Source organism: Columba livia, chromosome 1, assembly GCF_036013475.1.
Source record: "Columba livia isolate bColLiv1 breed racing homer chromosome 1, bColLiv1.pat.W.v2, whole genome shotgun sequence".
NCBI classification, from domain to species: Eukaryota; Metazoa; Chordata; class Aves; order Columbiformes; family Columbidae; genus Columba; species Columba livia.
In genome coordinates, this window is record NC_088602.1 from 210467414 (window position 1) to 210481566 (window position 14153).

General features: G+C 43.9%; 1 protein-coding gene across 1 annotated transcript in view; it reads left to right on the forward strand.

Moving 5' to 3' along the window:
* The first annotated feature begins 48 nt into the window (after nucleotides 1–48).
* Nucleotides 49–14153, forward strand: part of COPG2 (COPI coat complex subunit gamma 2) — a 25689-nt gene continuing 11584 nt past the window's right edge. The window contains exons 1-14 of the mRNA XM_005504328.4: nucleotides 49–262; nucleotides 2485–2537; nucleotides 3100–3180; nucleotides 3735–3806; nucleotides 4929–5008; nucleotides 5850–5925; nucleotides 6354–6446; nucleotides 7544–7630; nucleotides 8597–8754; nucleotides 9941–10074; nucleotides 10799–10866; nucleotides 11371–11559; nucleotides 12392–12487; nucleotides 13215–13458. Coding sequence (XP_005504385.2) covers nucleotides 226–262; nucleotides 2485–2537; nucleotides 3100–3180; nucleotides 3735–3806; nucleotides 4929–5008; nucleotides 5850–5925; nucleotides 6354–6446; nucleotides 7544–7630; nucleotides 8597–8754; nucleotides 9941–10074; nucleotides 10799–10866; nucleotides 11371–11559; nucleotides 12392–12487; nucleotides 13215–13458 — 1468 coding nt within the window. The 5' untranslated portion in view covers nucleotides 49–225. The remainder of the gene's footprint in view (nucleotides 263–2484; nucleotides 2538–3099; nucleotides 3181–3734; nucleotides 3807–4928; nucleotides 5009–5849; nucleotides 5926–6353; nucleotides 6447–7543; nucleotides 7631–8596; nucleotides 8755–9940; nucleotides 10075–10798; nucleotides 10867–11370; nucleotides 11560–12391; nucleotides 12488–13214; nucleotides 13459–14153) is intronic.

Genomic DNA, 14153 nt, shown 5'->3' on the forward strand with positions numbered 1-14153 from the left:
ATGGTGGCGCGGCTCCTTTAAGACGCCCCCCCCCCACACCTCCAGCAGCACGGAGAGGGCGTGGCTTGGAGAGACGGAAGGCACTCAGCGGCCCGAAGCGGGTCTGGGGTTGAGTGACAGCGCGGCGGCCCCAATCAGGTCGCGGAGATTGAGGCAGGGAGGCGGGCCTTCCGGCGGGAGCGCTGCGGCTCCAAGGGAAGCGGGGGGGGGGCGACCGGCGGCGACATGATTAAGAAGTTTGACAAGAAGGACGAGGAGTCCGGTACGGGGCTGGCGGCGACGGGGAGGGAGCGGGGGACGGGCTCAGGAGTGGCCGTGGTGGCAGCGCCCCGAAGGGGAGCGAGCGTTAGGCCGCCCGGCGCGGCCTGTACTGGCCGCTGAGGGGACGGGGGAGGAGCGGCCGCTGAGGGGAGCGGCGGGAAAAGCCGCTGAGAGAGGAGCTCCCGCCTGCTGCCCCGTGTCCCGAGCTCCCCCAGAGCCTCCTTTGGCCCTTCAGGATGGTCCGTGGGCTGCAGGGCCCGGGGGTGGGAAGCGGTTCCTCGCCGCCCTGGGGGCCGAAGCGGGCGGGCTCTTCCCGCCCTTTCCGTGAGGAGATAAAGCTACTGGAGAGTGTCCGGAAGAGGCTGCGAAGCTGGTGGGGGGTTTGGAAAGGAAGAGATACGAGGAATGGCTGTAGTCACTGGGTTTGTTCAGCCTGGAGAAGAGAAGCCTGAAGGGAGAGCTCATGGCGGCTGCAGCTTCCTCACAAGGGGAGGAGGATGGACAGACACCGAACTCTTTAGTGACCAACGACAGAACCCGAGGGAATGGCAGGAAGATGTGCCAGGGGAGGGTCAGGTTGGACATAGGAAAAGGTTCTTCACCCAGAAGTTCTGGACACTGGAACAGGCTCCCCAGGGAGCTGGGGCTCTTGAGCTTGGAGAAGAGAAGACTGGGGGGTGACCTCATTCATGGGGATCAATATGTAAAGGGGGAGTGTCAGGAGGATGGAGCCAGGCTCTTCTGGTGACAACCAGTGACAGGACAAGGGGCAATGGGTCCAAACTGGAATACAGGAGGTTCCACTTAAATGTGAGAAGAAACTTCTTCATGATGAGGGTGGCAGAGCCTGGCCCAGGCTGCCCAGGGAGGTTGTGGAGTCTCCTTCTGTGCAGACATTCCAACCCGCCTGGACACCTTCCTGTGTAACCTCATCTGGGTGTTCCTGCTCCATGGGGGGATTGCACTGGATGAGCTTTCCAGGTCCTTTCCAACCCCTGACATTCTGGGATTCTGTGTCACAGCCCCAAGCCTGACGGTGTTCAAGAAGGGACTGGACAACGTCCTCAGACACATGGTGTGAATTTTGGGGTGTCCTGTGCAGGGGCAGGAGTTGGACTCGCTGATCTTTGTGGGTCCCTTTCAACTCAGAGCTCTATGAGAAATGGTGCTTGCTGAGCTTGATCGAGTTCTGCACCTCAGCCCTTTAATGGGGCAGAAGTTGTCCCCACACCTTGTGGTTCAGACTCTGTCAGGAGCAGTCGTGTTCAAGTGCTTGCCAGGAAAAAATACACATCATCATATGAAGCATAGATGTGGTGAATGAAGCCATCACCTGCACGGCTTTGCTCTACAGAATCATCTGGAAATTAAGCTCAGGTTGTCTGTAGTAACTGATGCCGTCTTGAATTTTCTGTTGTATGTGCCCAGCTGGGTTGGGTTTCATTTCATTCTCAGTCTCCTTTTGCTTGGGATGTGAGAACTGAAGGATGAATGAACAGAAAATGAAATATAATTGCTGGAGGATGAGGGTCAGAAGCTGTAGTGAGGGTTTGGAGGGTTTTACATGTATATAATGGGAGCTCTGAGGCAATTTCACTGTGAATGTGGATTCAAAGGCTCATATCTCTGTAATGCTGACAGAGGAGCGTTACCTCCAATAATAAATTCCTCTCAACAGCTGGATCTGGCTGTTAAAAAGCTGAGAAGTACAGTATGGAGATAGTTTAGTGTGAACAATTTTGTGATATACAGCAGCCAGACTTTTTGGAGTTTGCTGAGTAGCCCTATTAGTGGTTTATTGATTAATGTATTTCTATTCCAGATCCTGAGCAGCAGCTTTGTCTTAATGTGTTCAGTGTGTTCTATGCCTAAAGGAATAAAAAGAGGGGGACTATGAAAAAAAAGTGTAAATAGTTTTATGTGAAGGAAGTTTTAAGGCAAATTTACTAGTAAATACCTTTCTTCTTCCTGCTTTTCCAGCTACATTGAAAGTTGCCCCTCCCCCCCATTTTTTCCCCTGTAACTCTGAATATGCATCTTAAGAAAACAGATTCAAAGCTGTTGGATGCAGAACATCGTTTGTTCCAAGAGGAATGTTGCTGTAGCATTGAGGTGTTTTTTGTAAAGTTTAGGGGCTATTCTTGCATGTTCCATTTTGTTGGTTGGGTTTTTTTTTGTGACAAATGCATTTCCTGCACTGCAAAGGTCTCTTTTCTTCCTCAGGTAGCGGCTCTAATCCTTTCCAGCATTTGGAGAAGAGTGCTGTGCTTCAGGAGGTATGAATAATCATAGTATCATACTGTTTACTTCTCTTTTTCTTTGGTATTAGCAGTTTAAGGAAGTTTTACAGTGCACCTCTCAGGAAATGTGAATGGCTGAATTCATAAAGTGTATGTAAATAAAGTTACTCTCTGAGGGGTTTATGTATAATTAGGATCTTCCTGCTTCTCTTTGTGTACTCCAAGGATTATTGCAAGTGGTGAGGTGAAGATGCGCTTAAATAATAGTGAATTTTAGTGCGTGCAAAGAGTTATATGTAGGAACTTAATAATTTCAATTTTGTGTTCCTACAGACTAGTTCTAAGTAGTGTTTGGACTACAGATACTATGGGAATAATTGATTTGGAAGTATTTTTCCTAGTTGTCCTTTGTTCAGGTTGCTGCCCTCCAGCAAACTGAACATGCGTGAGCTGAATGACAGGAATTTGTTCTCTGAAACACATTTTTAAAGTGAAAAAAATAAGATACTTAGTTGGAAACAAATTTACATTTTATGGTAAAACAGAAATTATTATTGTTGGGTTACACTGTAATACAGTATTTATGCTGTGTTTACAGGCACGTATCTTTAATGAGACCCCTATAAATCCACGGAGATGCCTGCACATCCTTACCAAGATACTTTACTTGCTGAACCAGGTAACTCTTACCAATTCTTCCCGGCCAGAATGAACATTCTTGACGCTAATTTCTGAAAACTTTGAGTGTGAAAGACATTTTATACCTCTTCCCATAAGACTTGGGAGGCAGCTTTTAAAGAGATAAGAAATGGAGTATTTTTGTTGTCGTATTAAGTTTTCCCTTCCAAATTTGCCGCTAAGGTTTGTGTCACTGAAGCTTTTAAGGCTTTTTCTTTTCTGAGTGCCAAGTGAGAGCTGCTGGCTGGTCTGTGTTCACTGTGCAATTAAAGAGCCACTTGTGCTTGAAAACTAAATAACTGAGGTGAGAACATAAGCCAGGAGATAATGAATTGGAACGCGTCTTTTTGTTTGGGGAGAAGTTGGAAGCGCAATAAGGAAGATTTTCTTTTGGTATCTCCATAGATAAGTTTTCTTGCACGTCAGGCAATATTTAACATAGAGTTATGATCAGTTAGAAGAAGATTCTTCATGTGTGAGTAGGAATTTTAAGTGGGGGCTGAAAGGTGGATAATGACGGTGGTTTTTCTCTCGCTTCTTTTATGTTATTTTCAGGGTGAGCACTTTGGAACCACTGAAGCCACAGAAGCATTTTTTGCAATGACCAGATTATTTCAATCAAATGATGTAAGTGCCAAGTATTTACCACTGGCTGCCTCCCTGCTTTTGTCTGAATTTGCAGGAATTACACAACGGTTGGGTGTTGGGATGTGGGAGGCAAATACCTCAGAGAACAAGCTTTGCAAAGTACTTGCTGAAGGCAATTCATGGTTTGGAAACAAATGACTGGATAATAACACATGGTTACTTCTGCACGTGGTTTTCAGTGGTATTTTTTTTCGGAGTTGAATTACTGTTGTAAAGATTGTGAATAATGACAGCAAGCCTTAATATACAAATCAGTATCATTTTATGACTGTTTATTACACTTGCAAATAATCCCCATCTGCTTAAATCAAAATAAAATGTAAAAGTTGCCTGTAGATCAAATGCTGCTATTTCCTAAAGCAGCTTGCTCTGTTCATGAATTAGAGCGGAGTCAAGGACTGAGAACATCCAAAAAATGCTGGCTTAAACTTTGGACTTTGGCTAATGTAAAGTCCTCTGATCTCTTTTGCAAAGAGTGTAAGAACTCTGAGACTTGTGCTTCATGCGATGAATCTCACTGATTTTTGTTAAAAATGAACCGGCATTTCAGATATTTAGAGATGTGGCTGGGGAAAGTCGCACCTGTTGACTATTTAAAAATGGAATGGAAATTTCAAGAGTATGGAGCGTTTGGGGCTTTTCTCATATCCACATTTTATAAAGCAGGGGTTTTTTAAAAATGGAAGTACGTCATTTGTTTTCAGAGGGTAAAAGTACCAGTGCTTTTTGCATATTTCTGGTTTTCTTCTACAATAATAAATAGATCAGAGGAATTTGGTTTTAAAGCTTTTAACTGATTGTGAGGCTTCTGCATACAGACAAGATGTATCACTTTCATAATTAATATGTAGATTTTTTTAAATATGTTTTTTTTAGTCATATCATTTTATAAGACATACATCTCTTGCTCTTCTCCCAGTTTGATTGATAAGTCTGTTACCCATTTATCCAACATGGTTTTACTTACACACTTATGACTTTGTATAGATGTGGGGAAGAGACTATTTTGTTTAAAAGTTTATTTAACTTTTAAAACTTCTAGAAAGTGTTTATTCGTAATTGCTGTTGGGTTTAATGGTTTTCTGCAATACACTTTTGCAGCAAACCCTTAGAAGAATGTGTTACCTCACTATCAAAGAGATGGCCAATATTTCTGAGGACGTCATCATTGTCACAAGCAGGTAGTAGAACCTACGGAAAACAATATTGGAGCTCTGAAACGAGTAGCTGCATCTTAATGTGTTTGTTGTAGCTGTTTGTTTTCTGGAATTATGCTTTATAAGGGATATACCAAGGGAAAACAAATTGCTCCATGATATGGACTGTTTGTCACCATACAAAATGTGAATTTCTTCTTACTGTGTTATTAAGCTTTTCTGAAAAAGGAGGAGACTTGCCTGCAGTTTATCAATCAGTTACTACGTTGTTTTCCTGTTGTTTGTTTTTATGTTCTGGTGTTTGGTTTTTTGTTGTTCGGTTTGTTTTTAATTATAGGTGCTTGATGGTTTTGTGAATATCAAGGCTTTGACTTGTGTTTCACTTCGCTGTCACAGAGCAAAGCTCAGTTCGGTCCACCAGCTGAACTGTCAATATTTTTTACTATACAATAAACATTGCAGTTGTTTCAAGAGCAAAAGTGGCATCTGTGGCACGTGCTAAGTGATTGTTTTATTTTATATTTTTTAAGCTATTCAACAAACTAAAATTTGCTTATTATCTAAGCAAAAATTTTATGTGGTAGAAAGAACAACCACACAAGGAAGGAAAATTGCTGAGTTAAATAAACCAAGCCTATGGCAAAGCAATGTTACAGACTGTACATTTTGTAATATTCTGCATTTCTACAGAATCTGTTAATAAACTTTAAATAGCTAATTATTAACAAGTTGTTTCTAGCCCATGCTAGAGCTTTGCGGTTATGTGGTAACAGCCTGAAGAGCATCTAAATGAGGGGAATGTTACAAAAGGACCAAGACATCGAGATATTAAGAAGTATTAACAAGGTGACTTTGATTATTTTAGTCTAACCAAAGACATGACGGGGAAGGAAGACGTCTACCGAGGCCCAGCCATCCGAGCGCTCTGCAGGATCACCGACGTAAGTACAGATCACATCGCTATCGTGAGAGAGCTGACAAGTGCGTTTAAGCTAGAAAAACAACTCTCTGGCCAGGTGTATTTTCCTAGTAGTAACAGCACTGCTGCTTTAGGGAGGAGTGCTCAGAACCCTCTGCAAGTGTGAGGAACTCTGGAGCTGTCGCATTGTAAACATGGAGTTAGAAGGCAGGAGCTTTGGAGCTCTAGTTGCTGATCTGAGATGGCTTTGCTGTAAACTGTGTGTCACTGAACCTTCAGGACTGAGCAGCTGATACTTGTGTCTTCCTTGCAGAACGACGTGTTTTCAGAATTAACTCAAGGCTTTTTTTCTGAGGGCCTTTTGGATACGCGGTCCACACATTTTTGTCTTATGCTGCTTTTGTGCTCTGCCTCCAGAGTTATCAACGCTTTTCGATTTCCCTTTCGTAGGGTACGATGTTACAAGCCATTGAGCGATACATGAAACAAGCCATTGTGGACAAAGTCCCCAGCGTGTCCAGTTCTGCACTGGTGTCTTCCCTAGTAAGTAAAGCAGCAGATGATTGTAAATCAGCACGTTGTATTGTGGCTGGAAGGCTGGTCTGCTGCATGTGTAGCTTTGCTTGCCCTTTATTTTGTTATTTCTTCATCTTTGATGTGACTCTTTATTTTCCAGTGAGGAGATAAAGAAAAGTAGTACCAATGGACTTTGCTTTCTTTGAAGCAGACTTTGTGTTCTCAAACTCCTTCCTTAATCTGTTGGTTTAGAGTATAATAATTGTAATAGTTTTTAAGTCAAAGTGCTCAGTCATTATGCAGTTACCGTAGAACATTAATTTCTCTGGGGAGGGGCCTTGTCTGCTTTGGAAAGTCAAGCACACCAATGATGGGAAAACGCTTATCAGTTTGGGAGTAAGAAACCTGTTCTGTGCTGTGGGAGAGTTAATGACTGTGACAGAATGTATGGGTTCTATAGCAGGCAATAAAAGCAGTCTGCGTTGTGCTCTGCAAAAAACAGATCCATTAAATTGCTGCCCTGATAAGGCTGCAATTCAAGATTATTTTTGCTAGTATGTAGCAGGAGAGCAAGATGAGGAAGCTCAGTGTTTTTCTCTCACTTCTTAAGAGAAATGGCTGGAAAATATCTTGTTATGTTAGTATTTTACTTAAAGAGGAGAATACAAGTGAAAACATGGTAGTCCGAGACTGAAATGTGAGGAAAAAAATGGTTTATAGGTGCGTAGGATAAAGAATCTGCCTGTATTGGTGAGTGGAGAAGGCAGAGCAGGAGATGAGAGATACAGCTGATGGAGTAGAGCCTGCGTGAGGGTGCAAACAAAGCTGAATTAATATTGACAACTGAAGCCTTCCTGCTGGACTAACCATAGGCAGGTGAATTGTCCTGATATTGTTTTCAGTCCTGCTTGAACATAAAACCTCTCTGAGTTATTTTTCTCTTTATTGAAACAAATGCACCCGTATAAATGACATATTTGGGAGTTATTCCTTGTTACCTGTTGTATGCAGCAAAGCCATAGATTGTCTCCAAGTCTTTAAACTTAAGAACTGATAACAAGGCTCGTGTTCACTGTGCTTTGACTGTTAGTTCGTCTGCAGTCTCAATTTGTGGCTTCTTCCAGCACATGATGAAGATCAGTTACGATGTAGTCAAACGGTGGATCAACGAAGCACAAGAGGCAGCTTCTAGTGACAACGTCATGGTGCAGGTACGTTAGAGCGTGGTTGCGCCAGGAAGCTCTTGACCTTAGTGAAGTAACTGGTTTTCCTTTTTCACTTGTTCTTTTATAAACAAGAATTGTGACTTGAGGGAAATGACATAACTATTTCAAAAAAACACAAGTTTTTTCATTATTCCAGTGCAAAATTCTTAATTAAAAGCTGTCTGTTTCGTCCAAACCCTTTCCCCACCAACCTTCTGGTTGCTGGGATGTCCCTGGCTGTTTCACAGCAGTTTTTGCAGAAGGGCTTTGATTCTGTTTTCAGAAAGCTTAATAAATTATCTCACTGCCTCCCAGAACCACCAGCATCTCTTGTCTTGGCCTTCATAAAACCTGCAAGTTGCTGTAGGACTGCAGAGATGAGGCCCAATATCAGTAAGATGCCCATATTAGCAAAGTCTTTGCACAAATGTTCCAAACAGCTGTGGAAATGAAAGTATTATGTAAATTCAGCCAGTGTTGCAGATCAGAAATGAGTCTGGAGCTTTGTTCTTGCCCAATTAGCAGCCTCATTAAGCCTTACTGTGAACCAGTCTTATGGCAAAAGAACCCAAAACAATTTGGCAAGCGACTAGAAGTGTTTGTTTTTACTTTCACCATAAATGTCTCGAGTTTTGTAAGGTCAGTTGTTACTTAAAGTCCTTGAGGTATCTTGGATGTTGAGTGTACGAGAAATGCAAGTGTCATTGTGCAGTATAATAAGGTGAAGCCTTTGAAGTTGCGACATTTAATGCGGGGAGAAAAGAGAGTAAACAAACTTGAGAGCTCTTTTGAGCCTCAGAAAAATGTTGAGGCTGTCTTGTGGAAGACAGAAAAGGGAAAAAATTACTACAGATCTTTGTAACTTGTCAGAAAACCTGAAGCATTTGAGGTGAGAAGGTATTTCTGCTAGAAAATGCCTTTCCCAGCTGCAGCATGTACTCAGTAGCTGCCCATCTCTTTCTGATTTCCTAGTATCATGCTTTGGGGCTGCTCTATCACCTCAGAAAAAACGATCGCCTTGCGGTTTCCAAGATGTTGAATAAGTTCACTAAATCTGGACTGAAATCCCAGTTTGCGTACTGCATGCTGATCCGAATTGCAAGCAAACTCCTGAAGGAATCTGAAGAGGGGTAAGAGTGTGTGAATTACAAAACTAATTAGAAGGGGGGTGGTCAGTAGGTCGAGAGAGGTTCTCCTGCCCCTCTGCTCTGCCCTGGTGAGACCACATCTGGAATATTGTGTCCAGTTGTGGCCCCTCAGCTCCAGCAGGAGAGGGAACTGCTGGAGAGAGTCGAGCGCAGCCACCAAGATGCTGAAGGGAGTGGAGCATCTCCCGTGTGAGGAAAGGCTGAGGGAGCTGGGGCTCTGGAGCTGGACAAGAGGAGACTGAGGGGGGACTCATTCCTGGGGATCAATATGGAAAGGGGGAGTGTCAGCAGGATGGAGCCAGGCTCTTCTGGTGACAACCAATGGTAGGACAAGGGGCAGTGGGTGCAAACTGGAACACAGGAGGTTCCACTTGAATATGAGAAGCAACTTGTTGTGGGTGAGGGTGGCAGAGCCTGGCCCAGGCTGCCCAGGGGGTTGTGGAGTCTCCTCCTCTGCAGACATTCCAACCCGCCTGGACACCTTCCTGTGTAACCTCATCTGGGTGTTCCTGCTCCATGGGGGGATTGCACTGGATGAGCTTTCGAGTTCCTTTCCAATCCCTGACATTCTGGGATTGTGTGTAATTACAATTTGGAGTAAACATTAGCTAGGAAATTCACTCTCTTTTTCTTTTATAGTTTGTGGACATCTACACACAAACAGAACTGTAGCGTTAAAAGCAGGTAGAAGCAGAATGCTGGACTGAACTGAGTGGTGGGAGTTGTGTGGTGGGGTTTGGAGTTTTGTTTTGGCACCACCACCACCAAAAATTGGCTGAGAGTAGGATTAAAATTGCCGAATAATGTCTGGAGAGGTTTTGTACTTTGTCTAGTTAGATGTATTTCAAATGCATTAAGGATCTGCCTGTGTTGTGGCGGTATAAATAAAACAATCTCTTTTATTCTGATCTCACGCTAGCGGAGGAGGGTATAGATACCCAAGAAAAGAATTTCATCAGGAGGCTAATTTATCAGTGGAAATTTTTGTTAGTGGTGTGTGATAGCTTATTAATAATAATATATGTGTTTCTAGAGTGCAGCAGTTCTAGCTTGAATAAGATAATTTTAAGATGAATAGAAGATAAATACAAAGTTTAGAGCTCAAGTGTGACTTGAGGAATATGACAGTAATTCGGCACCATGCTGTGAAATATCTTGTGGTTTGTAGCCATGAAAGTCCGCTGTTTGACTTCATCGAGAGCTGTCTGCGGAATAAACACGAAATGGTGATTTACGAAGCTGCTTCTGCCATCATCCATCTCCCAAACTGCACAGCCAGGGAACTGGCGCCCGCTGTTTCAGGTTGGTCATGAAATCCTTTGTGCCGCTAATGCAGCTGAAAGAAAGGGCGGTAAAGCACATCAGTACATTACAACTAAAATCCTGAACTCAAAACCTGAATTTTCTGATTTTTTTTTTTTTTTAATTCCCCAAGTTAGGTGACTTTTAGATCCCGAGCACTTTGATCTCTTTTCACCTATTTCATCTAGAGCTCTAGCAAATGGGCACAAGAGGTGACACAGGGTGATACTTGACTTCCTCCAGCTGCAGGAAACTGGGGTGGGAGGGAAGGCAGAGAACTTGAAAGCACAAACATGCCAGAGATGGCTACACAAACCACCTATTATTGATATAAGATGAAAAACAGGAGGTTATTTTTAACTTGCTTGTGAAGCTAGTGATAAATTATGTATAGAGCTGCACAAACGTTCAGCAGCATGTAGTTGAATGTGGATACGTGAGATTTTCCTCTGCAGCCTTTCTTTGAAAGAGACCGTACTTGGTTTTCTCCTGTGGTAAATTTTGACTAAACTATTGGCACCTCTAAATATCCAAGTGCTGGCACAAGGCGATTCCCCTTTCCTCATTTGATCTGGTTGTTATGGCTCCTACCTTCTTCTCCCCACACATAAGTGCTGCTTAGAGGTGCAGTTCTCTTTTAACCAGTTTTCTTGAAATAGTCCCTACTCTGTAACATTTTACTGCAAATTATTTCTCTTGATTATTATTTTCTTTCTATTTTCAGTGCTGCAGCTCTTCTGTAGTTCTCCCAAACCCGTCTTGAGATACGCAGCTGTACGGACCCTTAATAAAGTGAGTGCTTCCAAAACCTAAACAAGCATAAATCTGTCAGTATCAGAGGAAGCCAGACTTCAGCGCCTAAAGTAGAGCAGCTGCTTTTGTGATAACTGTATTTGGAAATACTCTGTGTTGGAGAATTGCTTTTCCAAGCCAAATTTCTTGTTGTGACAGAAGCCTTTTCAGTGCTTGAGCTACGTTTGCTGATTTCTGGACCATGGGGCTATAACGAGCTGTAGCTGGATAACTTATGAGCTTCCAGCTGTGAGGAAGCAGAGTCCCAGATATTTCATACCACAAAAAAGCATGAATAAGGTGTGTGTGAAGGAAATGACGTACTGATTTTGAAGTTTTATGCTGCAACAGAAGCAGTTTGTGACTGTCAAACCCGTGAGCTGTAACTTAAAAGAGTTGATTTGAAACGCTGAAACAAAAGGGGCTTTAATCCTTGCCATGTCAAAAGCTTTGAGTTGTAGGATGTTATTCCTCCCATATAGTTTGGAATCACGTTCTTTACAGGTGGCCATGAAGCATCCGTCTGCGGTCACTGCCTGCAACCTGGACCTGGAAAACCTCATCACCGACTCCAACCGCAGCATCGCGACCCTCGCCATCACCACGCTGCTGAAGACGGGCAGCGAGAGCAGCGTAGACAGGCTCATGAAACAGATCTCTTCCTTCGTGTCAGAGATATCGGATGAGTTTAAGGTGTGGCATTGGAGGCCTCTGCTCTTTCCAGCTGCAGGTTTTTCTCCCATTCTTGTTTTTATGAAGCTTTTCCTGTTTGTTGATCCTTCGGTGACTTAAAGCAAAACCAGCTTGAAATTCAGAAGGTGTAGTCCCCTGCTTTAAACTTAAATATACTGTGTCATTTCCTCCCACTGCTCCAAGGAAGGAAAAATGTCTCTTGGTAGATTCCTGGCTCCTGTGCAGTATCCTGCAAAAATTTGTGCTGCCTTTGGAGAAGTGCGATTTAAACAGTTCTAACCGAGTCTATAGCACTTCAGTCTGATGCATCATTAGGAAATAGCATGAACTGTAAATTTCTACCTCATTTGTTGAGTTTAGTCACTATGAACTCAAATAATAACTTGGTTAAGGGTGGTAGTTCACTTGTACTCATCCCTTTTACACCATGGAGTTGCCTTGAGTGTGTCTACAAAGTCATTGTCTGGTTGTGTAGAGTGGTCTTAAGTTCTTGTTTTGATGAGAAAAGGAAATAAGTATTAGACAAGTTTAAAATTGCAAAGAGTTCTAATGGCAAAATGTAACTAGTTAAGTTACAGTTAGGTCAGGATTATCACTTGGCAGAGGAAGTGAGGGGAAGCCTTTGAATTAAGATAGTCCCTCCTAAATTACAGTCCCTGTAGCGGCACGAGGTCGTTAGCACACCCATGCTGAGAGTCCACCACCTGATTTTTATCCTTCTTGTACATGAATTCAATCTATCAAGGTGACAACTCGAGATAGCAAGAAGCTTGTATTTTTTTAATAGAAAAATCAATGCACGTGACTAACGTTCTTGTCTGTTGTTTTGCAGGTAGTGGTAGTACAGGCCATCAGTGCTTTGTGCCAGAAGTACCCTCGGAAACACAGCGTCATGATGACCTTCCTCTCCAACATGCTCAGGGATGATGTATGTATGAAACTGTCTTTGTGTAGTTACGAGCAGGCAGCTCTGACAGATAGTGTGGAGGATCTCTTCTGTCTTGCATCAGGGCGTACACAGCAATCATAGAATCCTTGTGGTTGGAAAAGACCCTTAAGATCATCGAGTCCAACCATTATCCCAAAACTGACACTAAACTGTGTCCCCAAGAACACAATTTACACGTCATTTAAACCCCTCCAGGCTGCCCTGGGCAGCCTGTTCCAATGCCCCACAGCCCTTTTGGGGGAGAAATTGTTCCCACATCCAACCTCAGCCTCCCCTGGTGCAACTTGAGGCCGTTTCCTCTGCTCCTGGCGCTTGTTCCTGGGGAGCAGAGCCCGACCCCCCTGGCTCCAAGCTCCTTTCAGGCAGTTCAGAGATCAGAAGGTCTCCCCTCAGCTCCTGTTCTCCAGCTGAACCCCCCAGGTCCCTCAGCCGCTCCCATCACACTTGTGCTCCAGCCCTTTCCCCAGCTCCATTCCCTTCTCTTAACTCACTCCAGCACCCCGAGGCCTTTTTTGGCGTGAGTTGTACCTTTTTGGGTCAGGGGGAGCTAGGAAGACCCTGTTAGCTCATCCAGCACGCCTTCTCTTTATGTGCAAATGCTTCTTTTTCTCAATGGAAAGAGATAATTGAAGCGTGAGGGGAATAGAGCAGCACTGTGGTCTGAGCTCTGCCTGCTGGGTCATTGTCCTTGATTTTCCTTTCGCAGGGTGGCTTTGAGTACAAGCGGGCCATTGTGGACTGTATCATCAGCATCATCGAGGAGAATCCTGAGAGTAAGGAATCTGGCTTGGCTCACCTCTGCGAATTCATTGAAGACTGCGAACATACCGTCCTCGCCACAAAGATCCTGCATCTGCTGGGGGAAGAGGGGCCGAGGACTCCATCTCCGTCCAAGTACATCCGCTTCATATTCAACAGGGTGGTGCTGGAGAACGAGGCTGTGAGGGCTGGTAAGTTCAGCTCAAATTCTTGACTGTTTCATGTCTGAGCTCACCAAGAAATCGTGGGGCTGAAAATTATCATTTTATATGGAAATAACCCCTCTGTGTGACCAGGTTTCCTCCTTGGAAGCGTGTCACAGACTGATACTTCCATCCTGCGGAGCCTTTACAACAAACCCTGTAGAGCGTTGACTCTGTTTTCATATTTGGGACGTGGTATTGGAGGGTTAGCAGCATCAGCTTCATCTCCTGCATGTCGAAGGGAAGGTGCTGCTGGGAGGGAGGAAGCAAAACAAGCTCACAAGTACGCTATGGTCCGGATTGATTTTTGGTGACAGGTTCTTTAGTCACAGTTTCCTAATTGTGACCTGAAGAGCATCTCCCGAAGACTGTACGCTGTGTAGAAATTTTGTTGTCGTGAACATATGGACTCTTTTAACCACCCAGGCCATAAAGCTTGCACTTCCTTTTAGACCTTTCTCCTACATTTGGAATTTCTTCAAGCCAGTGCTGAGCTAAGATTAAATGACTTTGGACAGGCAGCTCTAAGCAGTTGCTGAAGGGTTTCAGCTCCTCGTGAAGTCACTGGGTGCAGTCTGGCCTTTGTCACCACTGATTACGTGTCACCCCTGTGTGTGAAAAACAGATTTATTGGGGGGTTGAGCAACAGGTAATGGCAGAGGGGCCAACAACTGGAATGAGCC